Source organism: Gambusia affinis, linkage group LG20 (genome assembly GCF_019740435.1).
Source record: "Gambusia affinis linkage group LG20, SWU_Gaff_1.0, whole genome shotgun sequence".
Taxonomy (NCBI): domain Eukaryota; kingdom Metazoa; phylum Chordata; class Actinopteri; order Cyprinodontiformes; family Poeciliidae; genus Gambusia; species Gambusia affinis.
In genome coordinates, this window is record NC_057887.1 from 24,135,306 (window position 1) to 24,155,599 (window position 20,294).

The 20,294-nt window shown below is 48.5% G+C and overlaps 1 protein-coding gene across 1 annotated transcript in view; it reads right to left on the bottom strand.

The window, feature by feature from the left end:
- The window catches only part of LOC122822952 (transformation/transcription domain-associated protein), a 51,105-nt gene extending 31,649 nt beyond the window's left edge, over positions 1–19,456 (bottom strand). The window contains exons 1-34 of the mRNA XM_044102081.1: positions 19,380–19,456; positions 17,806–17,948; positions 17,373–17,422; positions 17,185–17,295; positions 16,971–17,075; positions 16,782–16,865; positions 16,541–16,597; positions 16,336–16,461; positions 15,793–15,870; positions 15,604–15,692; positions 14,911–15,007; positions 14,430–14,568; positions 13,411–13,489; positions 12,801–13,035; positions 12,391–12,727; positions 12,191–12,288; positions 11,917–12,111; positions 11,629–11,820; positions 11,376–11,541; positions 11,027–11,283; positions 10,377–10,577; positions 9,451–9,602; positions 8,460–8,659; positions 8,157–8,374; positions 7,879–8,076; positions 7,067–7,327; positions 6,831–6,992; positions 6,638–6,734; positions 6,427–6,548; positions 4,573–4,743; positions 4,150–4,218; positions 718–837; positions 519–638; positions 269–433 (exon numbers count right to left, since the gene is read on the bottom strand). Coding sequence (XP_043958016.1) covers positions 269–433; positions 519–638; positions 718–837; positions 4,150–4,218; positions 4,573–4,743; positions 6,427–6,548; positions 6,638–6,734; positions 6,831–6,992; positions 7,067–7,327; positions 7,879–8,076; positions 8,157–8,374; positions 8,460–8,659; positions 9,451–9,602; positions 10,377–10,577; positions 11,027–11,283; positions 11,376–11,541; positions 11,629–11,820; positions 11,917–12,111; positions 12,191–12,288; positions 12,391–12,727; positions 12,801–13,035; positions 13,411–13,489; positions 14,430–14,568; positions 14,911–15,007; positions 15,604–15,692; positions 15,793–15,870; positions 16,336–16,461; positions 16,541–16,597; positions 16,782–16,865; positions 16,971–17,075; positions 17,185–17,295; positions 17,373–17,422; positions 17,806–17,905 — 4,851 coding nt within the window. The 5' untranslated portion in view covers positions 17,906–17,948; positions 19,380–19,456. The remainder of the gene's footprint in view (positions 1–268; positions 434–518; positions 639–717; positions 838–4,149; positions 4,219–4,572; positions 4,744–6,426; positions 6,549–6,637; positions 6,735–6,830; positions 6,993–7,066; positions 7,328–7,878; positions 8,077–8,156; positions 8,375–8,459; positions 8,660–9,450; positions 9,603–10,376; positions 10,578–11,026; positions 11,284–11,375; positions 11,542–11,628; positions 11,821–11,916; positions 12,112–12,190; positions 12,289–12,390; positions 12,728–12,800; positions 13,036–13,410; positions 13,490–14,429; positions 14,569–14,910; positions 15,008–15,603; positions 15,693–15,792; positions 15,871–16,335; positions 16,462–16,540; positions 16,598–16,781; positions 16,866–16,970; positions 17,076–17,184; positions 17,296–17,372; positions 17,423–17,805; positions 17,949–19,379) is intronic.
- Positions 19,457–20,294: the final 838 nt, after the last annotated feature.

The window sequence follows — 20,294 nt, forward strand, 5'->3', positions numbered from 1 at the left end:
TAATAATAAAGCCATTACTTTTTCTCTTAATTTTCAGACATTTTTAATCTGCTGATATTATGACCAGATTCTCCGTTACGAAGGGATGACTCACATTAAAACCATTTTTAAATTATTTTCCTTCATTTGTAATTTTGTTTTTAGAAAATCAAGAAAGAAAAACAATTAAAATCTGATCAGGTATGAAATAAAGCAGCCATTTAGTTTCTGATTTGTGTCCCCCAGGTCTAGTTAAATCACGCGAGTCCCATTAATACTCCTGATGCACCTTAATGGCCTGGAACTGCAGGTCCAGTCTGGCCGTGGCGGTGGAGGGAGAACCGGGTCGGACCGTGGCTGCGGTACCAGCCGGAACCAGCAGGGGGACGAAGCGGTTGGGATTGGAGGCCAAAACGTCTCTGAGCGGCTTGGCGTCCCGGTGCTTCAGGAAACTCTGCAGAGCACAGAACACCGGGTCGGTCCGGAACCAGAACCAGCAGAACACCCAGAGCCAGCAGAACACCGGGTCGGTCCGGTACCATGAACATGCGGCTCCACTGCGGGTCGTTGAGCGTCGCCTCCATCATGAACAGCTCCACTGTCTGGGACGGGTGGCGGGTCAAGAACTTGATGAGAGGCTCTCTGAAGGGACTGCCGGCCTGAGGAGGAGGAGGTCAGAAGGAGGTCAGAAGGAGGTCAGAAGGGGGAGGTCAGGAGGTCAGAGGTCGGTGGTCCCACCTCGATCAGCATGGCCCGCTCCGTCTTCATCACCACCTCCAGCAGAGGCTTGACCAGCGTCTGCGGCGCCGCCGGGATCAGGTGGAAGAGGTTGATGATGGCCGAGCAGATCTTCATCTCCTACAGACGTCAGGAGGACCAAACACCAGGAGGAGGAGAAGAAGAAGAAGCAGCTGATGAACTCTGCAGCACATCAGGAGGAACTCTAGCTTCTACAGACAGTCCTGATGGAACCATGAGCAGCAACTGCAGAAGTATTCAAACCCTCAACCTTCTCTCATCACAGAAACCTGAGCGTCGCTCTGGGCTGCTATCAACCCCCTAAGCTGACCATCGAAAGAAAACCGGCTCTCCTCTTTTCAGGTCTCCAGAAGTTTCCTGACGACGGTTTGTTCTACAGTGTGGAGAAGCAGGAAGTCGGGAAGCTGAAGGTAACGCCATCTCCAAGCTTCAGTCAGGAAGCGGAAACGCAGCTGCTTGTTCTGGTAGTGGCAGCAGCAGGCTGGAGGACTCTGCGGTTCTGAAAACATCTGCATGCCACACTTTCCAGATGTTTCTGTGTGGAACCGGTGCTCTTCCTGTCTCGCTCTGCTGATCCGTCTCAGAAATGACTGAAGGCCGCCAACGTGACGGCATGCAGAAAAGTTTACAGGGTGTGAATAGTTTTGCATGTAGAAACCTGGAGTCTCAGGAGAACAGGAACATCTTCTAGCAACACCACAGACACACGGACAGAGGTACGGGTCACGGCCACCACTACAGGACACTGGGGTCAAAGGTCAACCACCAACAAACTCACTGACAGCCGGCAGAGCGCCGGGACGAGCCTCACCTCGACCCCCTCCAACGCAGGCTGCACCGGGATGGAGACAACGGTCAGTGAGCACAACAACAAGGCTGGGAGTGTGTGTGTGTGTGAGAGAAAGAGAGAGAGAGAGAGAGAGTGTGTCTGTTTGAGCTGCACTCCCTTTCAATAAAGTTCTTTATTAATATAAAAGCAATTAACAGGAAAACTTTCACATCTTTGAAATACAAAGCAAGGTTCATGTTTAGGAGCCACAAGTAGAAACTGAAGTTCACTCAAAACTTCAGGAAACGATCCGGAGTTTCATCCTAATTAGACTTCATTTCTCCTTAGATTGTGTCTCACCGCGCCCGACTCTGGCCGCGCCCGACTCTCGCCACTCGCCACTCTGCGTCGACTCTCGCCGATCCGACTCGCTCGCGTCAAGGTCTCACTCTCCCGACTCTCTACACGGATTACCTTGATCCCCCCTTTCTGTCTCCATCAGTCTGAGTTAATTGACCTTATGACCCCGGCCTGCTGCCCAGTCAGGCGGAGGTTTGGGGTGGTGCAGGCTAACGGCTAATTAGCATGTAATTAGTGCCCGCCAGGTGAGCCAGCAGAGAAGACGAGCGCTGCAGTTTGTCCCTTCGCTGCCTTTCCAAGGTTATCTGTCGGGACATAATGAGGATGAGCGTGGCGGCCGGCCGCCGCCCCCCTAATTAATCACTGATTGAAGGGCTGCTGACTGCAGCGGCTCGCAGAAAACTGTCTATGGGCTCCACAGACAGATCAGGTCAGGATGACCTGCAGAAACAGAGGACACACCTGAAGTCCCGGTGGACAGAAGGGCAGACGGGCTGCTAAATGCGCGGCGAACGGAACAGCAGGAAGAGCTTTATCCTGGGTTTTCCTTTCAGCAATCCGCAGGTTCTAGAGATAATCTGAAAAGACGTTCCTGCTGTGTGTTCTGCTCTGCTCCGATCTAAAATCAGGATGCCCAACATGTCGGACTGCATCGGCCCGACCTGGCAGCGTGAGCCGTTCCTGGGAGAGACGAGAGCGTCGCCTGTTGAGTTTGACGGAAACGCGATCAGGAAGTCAGAACAGCGGCTGTAGAAGACCAGAACGTCAGCATTGATTCCTCTGTAAATATCGCCCACAAATTGGGGAGCCACTGCACCTCACACTGCAGGGAAACTGCAATGGCAAAGGCTTTTAAATCTCTGTCTGCGTGTTGCAGTGTGACTAGGTCTGTCATGATAGCAAATGTTACTGAGCGATTAATTGTCTCAAAAACTATTACGATAAACGATAATATTGTTTGAAAACCTTTTTACACTGATTTAATGGAAATGACATAATAATTCATGTGATTTCCTGCCAAAGATAGATACACTTTATTTTCAAAAGAACATTTAACACTGGAACTGATCAAATAAACAAAACAACCAAAAACAAAAATAAAATGGATTCTCAGTCTCCATTAACAAAAATGAATAAAAACACCAAAGTGTAAATAAATACTGGATTCAACCAAAAGAGTTCAGATTATAAAGTCTGTAAACCATATTGTCCTTCAGTAATCATTAGATTTAAATAGAGAAGATGGAACATCGACTACCTGATGCAATAGTTCACACTACACGTTAGTTCACTCCTACATTTTCCCCTTAAGACAATCTGAGAACGTTGATGTTCTCAGATTGTCTCTTGTGGTTTCATAACCGATCATCCTGTAGTGTGTGGTGTGTTACGGTAGATCGTTGTGGCGCTCTGATCTAAATCAGGGGTTTTCCCCACTGGGAGCTTAACGCAGCCTGTTGAATGTGACAGGTAGCCAATCAGAAAGCCGGATTCTCCTCCTGCTTTCTGAGGGGAAATTACAGAGGGGAATCCCAAACAGCTGACACGGAGCAACCCGAAGTCCAGCGGACATTGGAGATGATATGTGGAAACAACATTAATGTTTATAAAACATTTGGTGTAAAGAATATAGAAATGATGAGGGGAGGAGTTGGAGCCAAATTGGTACCAGTTGATGAACCCGGTAACTTTTCAGCTGTTCTTCGTTAACGTGACATAAAAAGGTTCTAATGATTTTCATTCAGTCAGGACGTTACGCTGACACTAGAGCCACATGCACTGCAGGTAGATTGTAGTAAAGCATTGATTAATGCCTGGTTTTAAAATGACTTCACTGGACTTGTAGCCATTATTTTGTTCCCATTGTTGGACACCACACGGCCCGATGGAACCCGATGGAACCGTTCTACCTAGGATTTCTGTGGGCTAATGTGTGATCTCTCAGGTTTTGGAAATGGGCCGACAATCGGCCGACAGCTCTAAGATGGTGTAGTGTGAACTGGACATTACACTGAGGAAATGAGGAAGGGAGGGTCAGTGGAGAGCAGCGGAGTTGAACCTTTTTTCATTCAGTGTCATCAACAGAAAGAGAAAAAGGCTGGAAGAGACGATAATTAAAATGACGTCAATAGTTTTAAATTATCGTATTAATTGATTTATCGTTTATCGGACAGGTCTAAGTGTGTGTATGTGTGTGTGTTGTAGTGTGTATGTGTGTGTGTATGTGTGTGTGTTGTAGTGTGTATGTGTGTGTGTTGTAGTGTGTGTGTTGGGTGACTTACGCTGCCGTCGCTGCGCTGGCCACCCTTGTGGGTTATCACCACTACCTCCATCCACTTACGCAGGTGTTGCTGCAGGAGTAGAGGACACACGTCAGAGTGTGTGTGTGTGTGTGTGTGTCCAGCAGCAAACAACAAACTGGAGTAAGGCAGTAACTCCTGATGGACCAGTCCAATCCTGCTGGATCTGGTTCTGCAGAACTTTAAGGCACATTACAAAGGTTTCCACATCTTTTCTGTTACAAACACAAATGTTTCATTTTCACACAAAGCTGGTTTAATCTCAGCCTTTAGACTGGATCCAGAACCACCGGTCCAGCTGCAGGTTCTGGTCCGTCAGACAGGCCAGGCTCAGGTGGAAGAACCACGCTAATGGCGGCGGGCGGGGTGCAAATACTTTCAGGGCTGAGTACTTCCTGCTCTCACCATCATCTGGTCGCAGAACTTGTCGTTGAAGGAGTTGGGGAAGAGCCGCGTGACGGAGGTGAGGCGGTTCACCACGTTGAGCGTCAGGCTGCGGTAGTCGCCCAGCATCATCAGCAGGGGGCGCATGTGAGTGTGGATCTGGTCCACCTCGATGGTCGCTCCCTCCAGGAACTGCAGACACAAAATGCTTTTTAGCTTCTGGATCCACAGGAAATTACCTCATGCTCCTACAAAATAAAAGCAGGATTATTTCAATCACTTCATTTTAGTTTACAAATAGTTTTGACCCACGTGGCAGAAAGTGTTAGCCAGCTGGTTCTGGTTCTGGAGGGATCTGAGGCCCATCCAGGTTCTGGTACTGGATGTTTTCACAGCTTTGCCCTCAGAGATCTAACCGATCCGTTTTGGATCATGCGCTTCCTGAGCGGTTCTTGATGCATGGCAGCCTGCTCCATTTTCTCCATCCTGTATCGATCTCGCCATGGCAACGCTGATTAGCAGCGGTGGGCCGGGGAGCGAGGATGGATGAGGAGGAAGTGACGGTTCGGGGACGGCGTGATGGAGCGGCCGGCCAGGTTCATATGAAGATAAGTGGCGGCGGATCCCGTCCACAGGAAATGGGATTTCATTAAAACCGCCATCCCGTTTTCTCGGCTCTTCAGGCCCAGACCGATCCATAAAGGTGCTGATCGACACCAACTCAGTTTAAAGAGAACAAAAGTTTTTCAGGTAATTCAAATGAAGTCTGAACCAAATCAAGAACAAAAGTAGAAATAAAAACGAGCTGCATTTGAAATAAAATTGGCTTTATTTAATCAGTTTCCACCTTCTACTGGAAGATAAAAGACAAGGACAGCTTCCTGGTCTCCAGGTTACCATGGCTACCAAGCGCCATGATTCACCATCATCGAGGAACTGGTCGCTCTGAACCAATCAGGAACCAGGATTTAGTTCTGCTACGGCTGAAATGATTCCTCAGGTTCCTTACAGTTTTGTCCTCTCTGTGTTTTAGGTTTCATTATTACTATTAAAAACTGTTAAGCTATTCGCTGGGGTCTGGCTACTAGTGCTGCACTCTCACTTGCACTAACGCCTCATTCAGGGGTGTCCAAAGTGTGGCTCGTGGGCCATTTGTGGGCCGTGAATTGATTTTATGCGGCCCACCAGCACAGGGACTGGATGACTAGACTTTTTATTTGTGATAAAAGTAAAATAATAACCAACATAATTTTCTTACAACAATCCAAAGTTTTTCTTTTTGTGACCAAAAAGCAATATTTTACATGTTTTTCTCCAAAGAGTTTTTGCGGCGCTAGTAGCTCGTATTTTTCTGACAGTAGGCAGACAGGAAAGCGGGTGAGGAGAGAGGGGAAGACGTGCGGCAAAGGTCGCCGGGACCGGGAGTCGAACCCACGACATCCGCATCGAGGACTGAGGGTTAGGGAAGAATAGAACCATGTCTGTTACTAAAAATGCATCTTTTCTGCATCCAAATCAACTTTAATCTAATTTATTAAACCTGAGCAAATACAGCAAGTATTCTGACAGAAAGTGATGCAACTCGATGCATTTCTTTAAATACAGCAAACGTCCAAAATCCTGAGTAAATTTTTGGATCTACGATGAATAACATTGAATCAGTGCTTCATTTGCTTCATTTTCATTTTCTTGGCCCACAAGTACTTTTGACTTGTCAATTTTGGCCCATGTGCTAAAAGGTTTGGACTAAGTGGTACATATTTTCAGTTGTCACAGGAGTGTCCTCCATGTTCCTGGCTCTCAGATCAGAGAGCAACTCCAAGAGGAGTTAGCCACGTTAAGCATCATGTGTCAGTGAAGCAGCAACATGCTCACCTTCCTCATGCAGGCTTCCCCCGCCTCCTGCAGCTCATTGTTGGTGGAGTTCAGAGCTTTGAACAGAGCAGCGATGATCTTCTCCCTGGACTGAGGCAGGTAGTTGCAGGCTGCTAGAGCATCTGTTCAAAACACCACAAATTGTTAACGTCACGTCGGCGTCACGTCGGCGTCGCGTCAGCATGAGTGCGTCCAGGTCAAACTGACTCACTGAGGGCAGCGATCCGCAGAGGAACCAGGGAGGGAAGGCTCTTGTAGCAAGGTAGCTTCATCAGAGCAGCATCCTCTGCCTCACACAGGTTCAGCAGCTGCACACAGGTTGAGAAGTGTTGAGTTACTCTGGTGGTTTAAAGAGCAGGAGTACTGGGAGTACTGGGTGGACTGGGTGGACTGGGGCGTGGTACCTCTGTGTAGAAGACTTTGTGCTCCATGACGTTGAGGTCCATGGTGAAGAGGCGCGGCTGCAGCGTGGTGCAGAAGGTGTTGCCCTCCATCAAGCCAATCTGGGCGTTGGCGGGCTGATGGCGGAGCAGGTGCTTCTTGGGAGGAACCATGTCCTGCAGAACCTGCAGAGCAGCCGGGTGTTAACAGGAACCTCCTGACCTTTAACCTCTGTTGTGCCAGTGTGGTGGCTGGTTACCTCCTTGTGGGGCTCCATGATGACCGTCACGCTCTTGCCGGTGACCTGGGCCAGAACCTGCAGCGAGTGCATGGCCTGCTTCCTGACGGTGGAGTTGGGGGACGTGACCTCTCGCACCAGGTCGTGGGTCACCATGTGGAAGGATTTATCCTGGGCGGCCAGCAGCTCCTCCGTCTTCTCCTCGTCCTTCAGCGGCGTGGCGCAGCGCACCAGCAGCTGCTCCAAGGTGGTCTTCGCCATGGCGACCGCTCCGTTCGACACCTGGGGACCAATCAATGAAGAGACGCTTTCTCATCCAGAGAATCTGTTCCTGCTTCAGCCTCAAACTTTAATGGTTTTACTGGGATCTAGCACTGGGACCAACGTGTTGGAATTCATCCTGTTCACATTTGATACATTTTTTTGTTCTGGCAATGATTATTTATAAACATTATAGAGCTTTTTAAATTAGTGGTTTAAAGACAATAAATTAATATATTGTAATACAGCAACAAGATGAATTAAAATGTCTATAAATGATCATTTAGAGGAACACGTACATGAAGTAAAATGTTTAGCAGCAGTTTTGGATTTTAAACTCCCTCTGCTTTGAACTAGACATCATAAAACAAGAAGTGTGAAAGTAATAAACAGGAGGTTCTGTCCAGCCCAAACGGTCTAAACAAAGCTGAACTTCAGGGCAAAACCAGTATGGCTTTTAAGAAAGTCTTTATTTTGTTTTAATTTTTATGAACCGTTTTTTTCCAGGTTAAACTTGAAGCGTTTCTGTTAAAGCGTGTCGGTGGGCCGAGGCAGAGCGATTCTGATCCCACCTCTCCAGTGAGGTCCATCATGACGAAGAGGAGCGCTTTGAGGAAGGTGAGCTGGTTCTGCAGAACCCAGATGAGAGGCAGCCGCTCCATCAGGAACTTGATGGACACGACGCCGCCCAGCTTGGCGTACCAGGCCTGCTCGTAGCAGCAGGCGCACAGGCGCTCCACGATGTAGGAGAACAGGGGCAGCTGGCAGGCCTGGGGGCGGAGCCGCGGGGGTTACCATGGCAACACACACCACCTCAGAAATCAGCACGTTCACGGTTAGGGAGGCCTACCCGCTCCTTGGAGCCCAGGATGATGCTGGCCACGTCAAAGATGACGGCCAGAGCCACCTCTCCGATCTTACACAGCTCCTTCTCCTCGTACGCCATGCAGATGGCGATGGCGTCGATCAGAACCAGAGGGTCCATGCCCTTCGACCCGTTCTCCTCACTGTGGAACATGGCGGTGCTGGGCTGGCTGCCCAGCTGGTAGCAGGGCAGCAGGAAAGGTCCTGGACAGGAAACGATGAAGACAGAATAAAACAGCGAAGCAGCAAGCGGGTCGCCATGTCTCTGATCGAACCGATTGGGCCTCACCGCACTGCTGGGCCACGGCCACCATGGTGTAATGGCGGATGAGGCTGGCGACGAAGGGCAGCGCGCTGGGCCGCAGGTCCTTGATCACGGCGGACATGAAGGCTCCGGTCAGAGCCTGCTCAAAGGTGCGGCGGGCCGGCGTGTCCTGGGCCTTGTAGCGGTGGGAGATGATCACGTTGGGAATCCACTTCTCAGTGAAGCTGCAGAGGAAACACCAGGTCACATGATCACCTGGCAGCTGGCGCCAGGCTTTAACCCCTCTGCTGCCAGGCAGGAATGGATGAATGGAACCACCTGAAGCAGCTGGGGGAGCAGCAGCAGCTAACAGGGATCGGCTGATGCTCCATAATCACATTCCCACCGTTACTAATGTGGTTTTAACGCATTTACATCATCATCATCTGGACAGAGAGACTGAACGAGTCAGGAAGCAGCTGTCTGATCCTCAGCTAACCCAAACACAAAGAAAAATTAGCAGAAGCTAATGCTAACCCGCTTTCTGCTAACTCTACACAGCTAAACGCAGAAACGTGTAGCTAGCACAGGAGAAACGATGGACTCAAACTCACAACCCACTTTCACTCCTGAGCCAAACGAGAAGCCATCAGGAAATACTTCAAGTTCAAACTGTTGCTCCAAAATCAGTGAAGTTTCCTTTAAATAATCGTTATTCTCATGTTGAGGCACATCAACTCATTTGCCTGCAGGTTTCATCGCTGCCAGGCTAATTTATTTCTGTCGAATTAAAACATTTTCCACCTTAGTCATTATGTTGACAACGTCTGTTTTTGTTTCTGGTTGCTTTTAGTCGATCCCAGTTTAAAAACCGGTTGTGCAGGAAAGCAGCAAGTTAAACACAGAGAGATCTTGTGATCTTCAGACTCCTGGGATCCCAGAGGATCATTTCCTGCTGCTTCTTCACTTACAGTCCTACAGCCTTTGAGCTCAGCCTGAAAGCTACGACGTGCTCTGGGAAGCAGAGAGTACTGACTTGGGGTGGGACAGCAGCTGGTAGAGGGCGTGTTTGTTGTCGTCCAGGCTGGTCATGGCCACCAGGAAACACTTGATGACCTCCCAGGCCTGGCGCCTGTAGTACGGCTCCGTGTTGGCGCTCTTCAGACAGTCCAGGGCCGTCTCTATCGCCTGGACAACAGAGACACAGAGACACAGAGACACAGAGACACAGCACGGAGCAGGGAGAGGAGGAGAGAGAGAGAGAAGCAGTTAGTTCTCTCTCAGTCTGTTTTACGGCTGTAAATTTGACGCTAAACACGGAGCAGCTGTCTGTAATGTCAGCTATGAAAAAATGTTTTAAATTGAAAGTGATTGAAATGTGATTCAGTATTTATTTAATCGCTGAAATGAAGTTGAGTTCCAACGTTCAAATAAAAATCATTTTCCCTCCAGATCAGAAAAGTGTTGATGTCTCATATACGCAGCACTGCTTTCCTGTGTGTGTGTGTGTGTGTGTGTGTCCTGATGTCCAAAAAGAGAGCAGTCATTAGAGAGAGTAAATAATGCCGTCACGGTGGCCCTGCACCAGATTGATGATTACTGACTGGATGAGGAGGAGAAACAAGACAAGAATTTAATTACCTGAAGGACTCACACACACACACACACACACACACACACACACACACACACACACACACACACACACACACACTCACACACACACACACACACACACACACACACACACACTCACACTCACACACACACACACACACACACACACACACACACACACACACACACACACACACACACACACACTCCTGTGACAGACTTATGGCTGTACGGAGAACAATAGTGAGGAATATGAAGCTCCTTTATGGCTGATTCTTCTCTTCAGCCCAAATGCAACAGGCAGAGAGAGGTCAAGAGGTCAAGAGGTCACCATCGTCGTCCTACCTTCTCCATGGGGAGCTGGATGGAGGCCTTGCAGTCGGTGAACTCCACCTTAATGCTGGGCCCCTGGACCTCCGTCACCACGTAGTGCAGCCGCTGGGACTCCTTCAGCATCTTCCTGTTGCTGCCGCCGAACTTCCCCAGAACGCGATACGCCACGTGGGAGATGTTCTCCGCCGGGTTGCGCAGCGTCCGCCACAGGGCCTGCGGGACGCCAGAGGCACGGCTTCAGACCGCGGCAGAACCCGACCGGAACCCGTTTACAGCCTGGTTCTGGGGAATAAATGACTGGGGAGCTCTCTGATTGGTCGATAGGTTCTGACCCGTTTAACGGCACAGAACAGCTCTGCTATCTCCGTACAACATCAGTTAAATCATCACATTTAGTCACCGTGGCAACTGAAACACAAACCAGGAGGATTTTAAGATCACATGAAAAAGTCAGATGTTCTGGTTCTGATCCGTTCAGTAAGAACAGCTGAAAGTTAAATCTAAAAGCAGAACCACAGACACACAATTACTGATAATCAGGGGACGTTTGAGCCACATTATCTGAACAAGCTAACCCTAGCCTAGCCTAGCTAGTGCTAGCCCAGGCTATCAGAGTTCAGCTGTCGGAGAGTCTGTAGACTCCAGCAGGTCCGAACCATCACCTGCATGAGCTCGGCCCGGACCGGCTGGATGTGGTCGTACAGGAAGTCGGGCTGCAGGTTGTCCACACACAGCTCCAGGGTGCGGAGGCCCTGGCTGACCAGAGTCTGGGAGCCGTTGAGCGCCGACACTAGAGGGTCCATCAGCATGGGCAGGTAAGGCAGCAAGGAGCTGAGGCGGACCGGAACCGTCAGGCACAGCTCCACAAACAGGTCCTTCATGTGCTGCTTGTGGAGGCCGCTCTGCAGCATGTTGAGGCCTGGAGGAAGGAAAGCACTGGGTGAACCTTCTGCACCAGCCGCCATCACGAACAGCCTGAATGGGCCCTGAGGAGAGGCAGCCATGTTGCACCTTGCAGCAGGTTGGGGAGCAGCGGGAGAAACTCCTGGTAGAGCAGGTCGTGGCTGCCGCCTCCGATGGAGCGGAACAGGGCGCGCAGCAGCAGGAAGTAGTTGTAGGGCTCCTTGGCGGACTGGGCCAGCTCCATGGAGCTGTTCACTATCTTATGGAGGTGAGGCTGAGGAGAACAACAAACAGCGTTACAGACGCACAGAAGGGCTGAAGGGGATGTTCAGCTCTGCTGTGGAGCTGCAGCAGGAAGCACCTTCAGCATCTGCTCGTTCTCAGCAGCAAACAGCGAGACGGAGCCAAACACCAGCTTGAAGAGCTTCAGGTAGAGGTTGGACAGCTCCACATTGGAGCCCATCTCCGGCAACCTCTCCAGGAGATACTCCACCAAGATGGTGGCAAAGAGGGCCGACGTGGACAGGTTGGCCAGGAAGGAGTTGGCCACGATCTGGGAACCAATCAGAGCAGAGATCTGAGCAACGACCCCCAGAAACATTTAAACTCAGAGCAGCTGGGAGCAAGTAGGAGGCGTGTTCAGAGGCACCTGCAGGGCGTAGTTCTTGGAGATCCTCTCCACCATGTAGGGCACGGTGGTCTGGAAGATCTCCTTGAAGGTCAGGGGGTTCATCATGGTGAAGACACCAGCGAAATGCTCCAGAACCTCCTTCTCCTCCTTCATGCGGACCGTCTGGCAGTTGGCCACCCGGATGTACGTCTGCTGGTTGTTGGCAACCTGGACCTGAGCAGCAGAGCCAACCGTCTTAACACTCTGGCTTTGTATGAATCAGCCAATCGCTGCAGCTCCAGCTGGGCGGTACCTGGTAGATGTCCAAGGCCTGCATGGCGTACTTCACCAGCTTGATGTAGATCTGCGTCTCCTTCGGCTGGAGCTGCTTGTTGGGGATGAACTGAGCTTCTGAAAGACAGAAGGAAACAAGTTTCACATAAAAGTCACAACAAATCCCAGGACTGTTAACCAAACTGTGAAGCTGCTGCTGAGTCTGGAGGAGCAGCTCACCTCCCGGAGCCTTGCAGGAAGTGATTCCCCAGGTGATGGTCTTGACTCCGCACACCAGGGTCTTGACCAGACTGCGGCAATCCGACACCTGGAAAGTCTGCTTGTCCTCCTTCTCCCCGGGTCGGTCAAAGGGCGTCGCAGACGGCGGCGCCGCAGCGGCGACCGGTGTGGGCGGGGCGGGGGGCGGGATGGCCGGCGTGGTGGACGGCGTAGGCGTGGCCGGTACCCCCGGCAGCACCCCCGGGTCCACCACGCCCATCTCCGACTGAGGCTTGCACTTCTTGAAGATGGAGACGAGCTGGTAGCGGGCGATGGTGTGAAACTTCAGCACAAACACCTGCTTGAGAGAACGCAGTGAGACACGCTTCCTGCTGCGCGGCGCGGGAACACCCGGGCGCCGGGGCTCAAACCTCCAGCATCCGCATGAGGATGTCCCGGCCGTTCCCGTTCTCCTGCTCCGACTTGGAGCGGATGCAGTCCACCAGGTTCAGCAGCAGCTTGCAGGACATGGTCTGGATGTTGCTGGGCAGAGACTCGTCGTCGATGTTCTTGGCGAAGAGCTGGACCGCCAGCGACAGGTCGGTGAGGGGCAGGTTCTGGCGGACGTGGTGCACCAGGTCGGCCAGGGTGCTGTAGGCCAGCGGTCTGCGCACACAGGCCTCACATGTAACCATAGCAACGGGCACCCAAGCTATCCCTAACCACTTTCACTTAGCGACTCTTACGACAGACAGACAGACAGAAACAGTCACCACATTCTGCAGATCTTAAGCTTTTTATGAAACATTAGAAATACACTAATAATTTTACATTTTGACAGTTTTCCTCCAGCAGATATCTGATCATTTGTATGAAAGGATGGAGGAAATATTATTGATTATTACTGATTACCTGGTCAGTAACTGATCGGAAAAGACAATTAACAGCAGATTTTTCCAGGATGTGAACCAGGTGAACTGGAGGAGTTCTGGTAGAACCAATTCACAGCTAAATCGGCAAACTGGACCGGACCGGACTCACCGGAGCGTCTCCCGGGCCGTGTATCCAGAACCGATCAGGATGGACTCGTCAAACAGTTTGTCCATGCAGGGAATGAACTCTGCAAAAATAAAATCTATATAAATATATAGGTTCAGCTTTATACATGTTAATTAGAGGTGTGCCGATCGATCGGCCACTGATCATCGTCGGCCGATTTCCATGAAAAGGTGTCTGATCGGTGATGGACCAGTGTCTCTAGTTGCTGATCACCTGCAGCTCCCTGCTCAGCCTGCAGCTGCTCTCCTGCGCAGCATCACATCCTGTAGCGAGGAGCTTTAACGCTCTGAGTGAACGGAGACGTTTGAATGTTGCGGCGGAAAATGACCTCGGTGGTGAAGCACGTCAAAACGCATCGACACAACGAATCTAATGTGACGTTTGTAAAACAAACACTTGACAGAGTTTGGCTGCATGGAGGCTCAACGCAGGAACTAAAGACATCCGGGTCCAGCAGCGCTGGTACCAACACTCACTGGGTCAGAAAGCTGAACAAAAAACCCAAACTATAATTCCAGTGTTGGAGCTGCGGAGCGAGGCGCCGGTTCTGCTCCTGCTGTTGGTAGTAATATCTCACAGACGGAGCGCCGGCGCCGCTCAACCTCAACGTCTGTTTTAAGCTGCAGCATGTAACTTAAAAAAGATTTTAGATATCTATTAAAATATCTAAATTAGGTGAAGTTATTGCCAGATAACATAGTGTTATTTATACCTGAAGCGAAAAATTTATAGTCAATCCAGAGATGATCGGAATCAAAAAACCTGATCGGAGAGTCACTCGTTTTAAATGTTACTCTAACCGGAGAAAAATATCTAAAAAACTTCCAATTCATTTGTCTTTTACTGCCGCAGAAGAATTTGTTTAGAAAAAACATGAAATACCTCTGGCTGGTCTCTCTAAAGATGAAATGTTTTAGTCTTCTAGTCATGTGTGTGTTTATATCTGAAGATCTGTGTGTGTGTGCGTGTGTGTGTGTGTGTGTGTGTGTGTCTGTGCATACGGCTGCGCAGGTCGGTGGTCAGGATGTGCTTAGCGGCGATGAGCAGCTCCTTGCGGAGGTGAGCCGTTTCAGAGGGACAGTTGGACAAAAGCTGCAGCATTCCCTTCACCAGCTGCTGGGAGTATTTACCCACCAGGTCCTGGAGGGGGGGTAGGTGAGACAGGTGAGACAGGTGAGATGGATGCAGCATATCAGTCAGATTGATGCTAAGTTAGCTGATCAACAGCAGAAAGACAATTCTGGCTTTTATAACTTTCTACTAATAAAAATCAGAAAAATGTACTTAACCCTCTTTATTCTGATACCCCTAAATAAAAGCTAGGCCATCCATCAGAGGACTCCTAAGCAGTCACATGTGAACGGACCGATCCCTGAGTAAAGCAGCTCATCTCAGAGCCATCAGGAGGAAATCATTCCTACAAGCTACAGAAACTCTGATATGGGAATAAAACACAGAGATAATCTGCGGTGCCGTGATCACCTGGTAGATCCGGATGATGTAGGCCAGGAAGGACAGAGTCTTGATCTGGGCAGCGATGAAGTCTGCATACAGCTCCTTGTTGAACAACTTGTGATGCCTGCACAGAAAATAAAGCATCAGATCATAAAACCAGGAGAACAGTTGGGATGATCCTGCAGGACGGAGACCAAACGGAGGACAAGAGGACGGAGACCAAACGGTGGACAAGAGGACAGAGATCGAACGGTGGACAAGAGGACGGAGACCAAACAGAGGACAAGAGGACGGAGACCGAACGGAGGACAGGACGGACGCCGCTGAGCTCATTTCAACCTCCAGAAACAGATTTTAACTCCTGCTCAACATGTGCCGGGGAAACATTCAGAGACAGAGAGGAAGAAGCAGCTCCACAAATCCAAAAGCCTCAAACTGTTTCCCGAGGGGCACAGGGGTTGAGCATAGCACACATATGGAGGCCTTAGTCCTGGACGCGGCCGTCGCAGGTTCGATTGGCGGCCTGGTGACCTTTGCCCCGTGTCCGCCTTTTCTCTCATCACTCTCCTTCCTGTCACTTCACTATCAAATAAAGGCCACTAGAGCCAAAGAACTGTTTCCATGGAGAGCCAAACGGGTTGATGAAGGCCTTTGCTCCCAGAACCCAGTAAACCCAGTTAGCCCAGTAAACCCAGTTAGCCCATTTAGCCCAGCTCTCACCTGGCCTGAGGAGACACCTGCAGCATGATGGTGTTCATGATGAGGGGAACGAACTCTGACACCACGTTGTGGATGTTCAGCTTGTAGAGCTGAGGAAACAGGAACAGCTTCAGTTGACCGCCAGCTGGACCGAAAACGGTTCCTTCTACCAGAACCAGAACCAGAACCAGGCCAGAGAGCGTCTCTCACCTGATACATCAGAACCACGATGATGGGTAGTTCAGCCAGAACCTTGAGGGACAGCGACCCGCGGGGGATGATGGTGTGCTGCAGGCGGACAGACAGGAAATGGTAAGAAACGGCGACCCGAACCATTCAACAGCAGGAAGACAGGGGGCGCCGTTTCTAAAGACACACATTAACAGCAATAACTGGGAACAAAAGTCTGGCAAGAGAAAATAAATTAGCTGTAATTTTTTACAGTAGTGTTTTAGTCATGTTATTCTTACGTCTATATATGTCACAGGTCCAAATTAAATTCTTAGTCCTAGGATCCATTTTTAGTTTGTAAACTAAATTTGTAGCTCAGAACTAAGCTGCGATATTTAGAAATGAACATGGTGACAATCTGACAGCCTTTCTTTTGTTGCTGCTCTTCATCAGTCAGTTAAAGCTCTGCTCTGTTCTCGTTCTTATGCAAGTGCAGAATCATGGCCGCTGCTTCCTGTCCTGTAGCAGCGCTCTACTGCCACCCAGTGGTTACCCATGGTGGTGCAGGGAGACGTCTCTTACTGTTCGTGTTTCGCTGTCCTCTCTCTCCGGCGCCGTCTTAACCAGGACGGATGTGATCATGCCCACCATCTCTGGAGAGGGAACCGTGTTCTCAGCGATCACCTGCGGGTTCTCAAAGTACCTGGCCTGGAGGAACGCAACACAAATATTATTCACACAGAACAGAGATGGAGCAATGGCAAAACAATACAGGGATTACACTCACAACAACTTTTGGAAGATCTTTGTAAATCTGCTTCACAAAGTCCAGGAAGTGATGGATCTGTGAAGAAACCATGACATGAAGACATTTTCTATCATTCATGTGCCTTACTGTCTGCAGCAGCTGAATGAAACCTACGATAATCTGTGATTTCTACCAAAGCTCTGTCTGCTGAGACCCAGATCAGGGTCATGAGTCGACTGTCTGAACGTGGTTTCTACCTCTAACCGCCGGAGATGCTCACCTCCTGGGAGATGGGAGGCCGGAACTGTTTGTGCAGCTCAATGATGATCCGAAGGCAGATCAGGACATTCTCCTCACTTTCAATCTGAGAAAACGAATCAAAGGAAACATGAAGACTTGTTTTTCTGCAGCTCTGGTTTTCAGAACGATGACTGGTTTACTGAAAGCTGCTCCATTTTTATCATTTTACCTCCAGAAAGCGAAACATGACGGATAAAATGTTCTTGGTGTGAGGACGAAGATGCTCATTGGTTGGGATCCGGTGAATAATTTCCAGAACCAACTTCCTCAGTTGCTGAACAAAAGAAAAGAAAGTGAGATGTTCATACGGAGAGCCAGTTATTCTTTCTTACTTCCAGCTGGACTCAAACAGACATGGCTGTACAGAAAGGCCGGAGCCTCACCTGTGTGGGTTTTTCCTGCAGGAACTGCACCTCTCCGTCCTGCAGGAAGGTCAGGAAGCGAGGGATGATGTGTTCCAGGAAGGTGGAGTACTGAGGCGACGACGTAACGTTCTGGGACAGAAAACCCCTCCACATCAGAGACCCTGATTTACTCATCTCAGGAAATGAATGTAATCCATCAAACTGACCTCAAAGTTCTCGCTGACCTCCTGCATCATCTTCAGTTTGGTTTCATCGGCTGCAGGAGGAGCAGAGCCGTTAGAGCGCTTAGAGACGGAGGCGTCATGGCCTCCAGGGTTCAGCTGAGGCGCTCAGATCTTATCAGTTTTCCTTTCAGCGTCCAGGATGGTCAGGAGGTACGAGGAGAGCCAGTCACTCACTCACTCATTCACTCACTCACTCATTCACTCACTCACTCACTCACTCACTCACTCACTCACTCACACCTCCGACTGGACTAAAGCTCATCGCCCTCATCAAAGCGCCACAAACACACAGAGCAAATCTGGGTGGAAATACTACAGGAAACATTGACTAATCAATAATATTTATATTTAATGTCCCATCAATCAGTAAAGATCAAACTCAACTTGAACAGAAAGAGTCAGACGGTGAACTCACGCGTGTTGGCGTCTGTGAGCGCCGCCACAAACTGCAGGTACTTCTTCATGAGCGTGGTCTGGTCCACCACGGTGGGGCTGGGCGTGGGGACAAACGCCATGGCGACGGCTGGAGCTGACCGAGCAGCACCGATCTCAACTGAACTGTAGAAGACAAAGAAACAGAACTAAAAATGAATCTACGACCTGCTGACGTCTTCTATTGTTATCCATAAACGCAGCAGAATATTCCACAAGATCATCCAGTGAGGAAACAGTCTGATAGTTGAGGCTGAATGTTCAGATCATCTACTGCAGGGAAATATCTCATCATGAGTGAAGACATGTTGTCCTGACAAACTCCCCTCCAAGGGAAGGAAAAGGTTCATTAACCTGGGTTAGTTTCAGTGTTTGGTCACTCAGCAGCCACATTATGCTTCACTGAAAACTACTGAGTTTGGTTTTTAACCGAGCTGTAGCTGTTCCAGGTTACAATAAAGGACAAAACAGATCTTTAACCATTTAATCAAGCCTGGCAGCTTAACCAGAGTTAGCAGAATCTGTTTGATACCTCTAGTAGTTTGTTTAGATTCAAATAAAGAAATCTTAAGGAACAGTTTTAACAAGGAAACTGTCACAAAACAAGTTATCTAAAGGCCCAGATTGTTGGTAACTGATCGTGGGTTTTACAGAAACCATCCACCAGGGTGAAGCAGAATATAAATCTAGAACAGCACCGCTTCTGGTGCAGCAGATCTGTTGGTTCTTTTTCTAGACTTTTACTAGTCATTTTTCTGCCCAGAACTGAAAACAGTCCTGATTGTTTCAATTAAGCGAAGAGATACAAACTAGAGAAAATGTTGCATCTAGAACCAGAACCAAACGAGGAGAAGCAGCATTTAGCATCTATGCACCACAAATCTGGAAAAAACTTCCAGAAAACTGTAAAACAGCTGAAACACTGACTTCCTTTAAATCTCAACTAAAAACCCACCTGTTTAGAGTTGTATTTGAAACGTAATCAATTAAAAATTTACTGATGGAATCTGACTTAATGTGTTTTGATTATTGATTCTATGTTACATTGTGTTTGATTTGATGTAAAGCACTTTGAAATGCCTTGCTGCTGAAATGTGCTATACTAATAAAATTTGATTGATTTGATTGGTCTAGCAACAGAAAAACACGCCGTTTAAACGGCGCTTGGTGATGACGTCATTATTAGCATCGCCGAGCTCTAGTGATGTGAACTCCGATCAAAATTAAAGCGTTTAAAATTATTTTAATGCACAATAAAAACCTTTCCAGCTCTACGTATCTGAGGCCTTTATCGATTAATCCAAGCGAGAGAAGTTAGGGTTGTTATTCCTGCTGGAAAACAGGCTACCCGTTAGCAGAGCAGCTAGCTTCCCTAAAGAAAGAAAGCGCTCGTGTGTTAACATTAAGCGGCACTTCAAAGAACAGCAGCCCAAGTCACACAAAGGACAACTCTAAGTAATTCATAAAAATATCACAATACAGAGAAAACTCGCACGAAAACAGCTAAATTCTAATGTTGACATTAGTTCAAAGTTTAAATGACAAAGCAGAGCTTACCCTGCTCCGCCGACAGGAAACAGTCGCTTTCGCACCGCCGTTCGCGCTCCTGCTCCTAGCGAACCTGTCGGATATCCCTCCGCGCGTTGGTTCCTAAATCCTCAATATTCAACTACATTTATAGACCAGTAATGTATGTCTACCAATGATGTATGTATAAAGAAAATATGGTTAGCATTTGGCGGTGCATAACATTTTCTATTGGTCAGAAATGTTTACAATAGTGCCAGCGGAAGGATAAGAACTCAGAACAAAGATATAAGACCATCGTTTTCGATGGTCTTCTTGCTCTCGGGAACTCAACGTCAATAAAGGTTGCTAAAAAAAAGATAAACAGCATATTTTAAAAGATTTGTGAATAGAAATGGGATCTTTATTGTCATATTTAACAACCAGTTAGTGTACATTATTGTGCTTTATACATTTGTAATATTAATAAAATCTATAACTTCATCGCAGAGAATTAAGTGTTTTACCAGTAGGTGGCAATGTTCCGTGGTGGATGAAATTCAGAAAAAATAATTAAGGCTCCAAAGATGGAATACTTGTGCTACTTTTCTTTCTTTCCTTTTTTTCTTTCTGAAAAACTGTCTGTTCAACATTTCAGTAAATGACAGTTGAGTGGAAGAACGATTATTGTTTGGAGAGACAATTTACAAGCTAGAGAAAATTAAAAATCTCTCAGAACGGTCAAACAAATTCCCACTGGTGGGTCAGGTTATCATAGATCCATCATTTCCCGTTTTAGCTCAGATTGTTTAAATCATTACTATTATATACAGGCTCACAAATCCTCCTATCACGTTACCACCTGAATTTCAGTCTATTGCCGCCTGCAACCAGTTTTCCAGTTTCTTTTCAGAGAAAATTAAAAATATCAGAGGATTAATCTGCACATCCACTATAAAGTCAGAA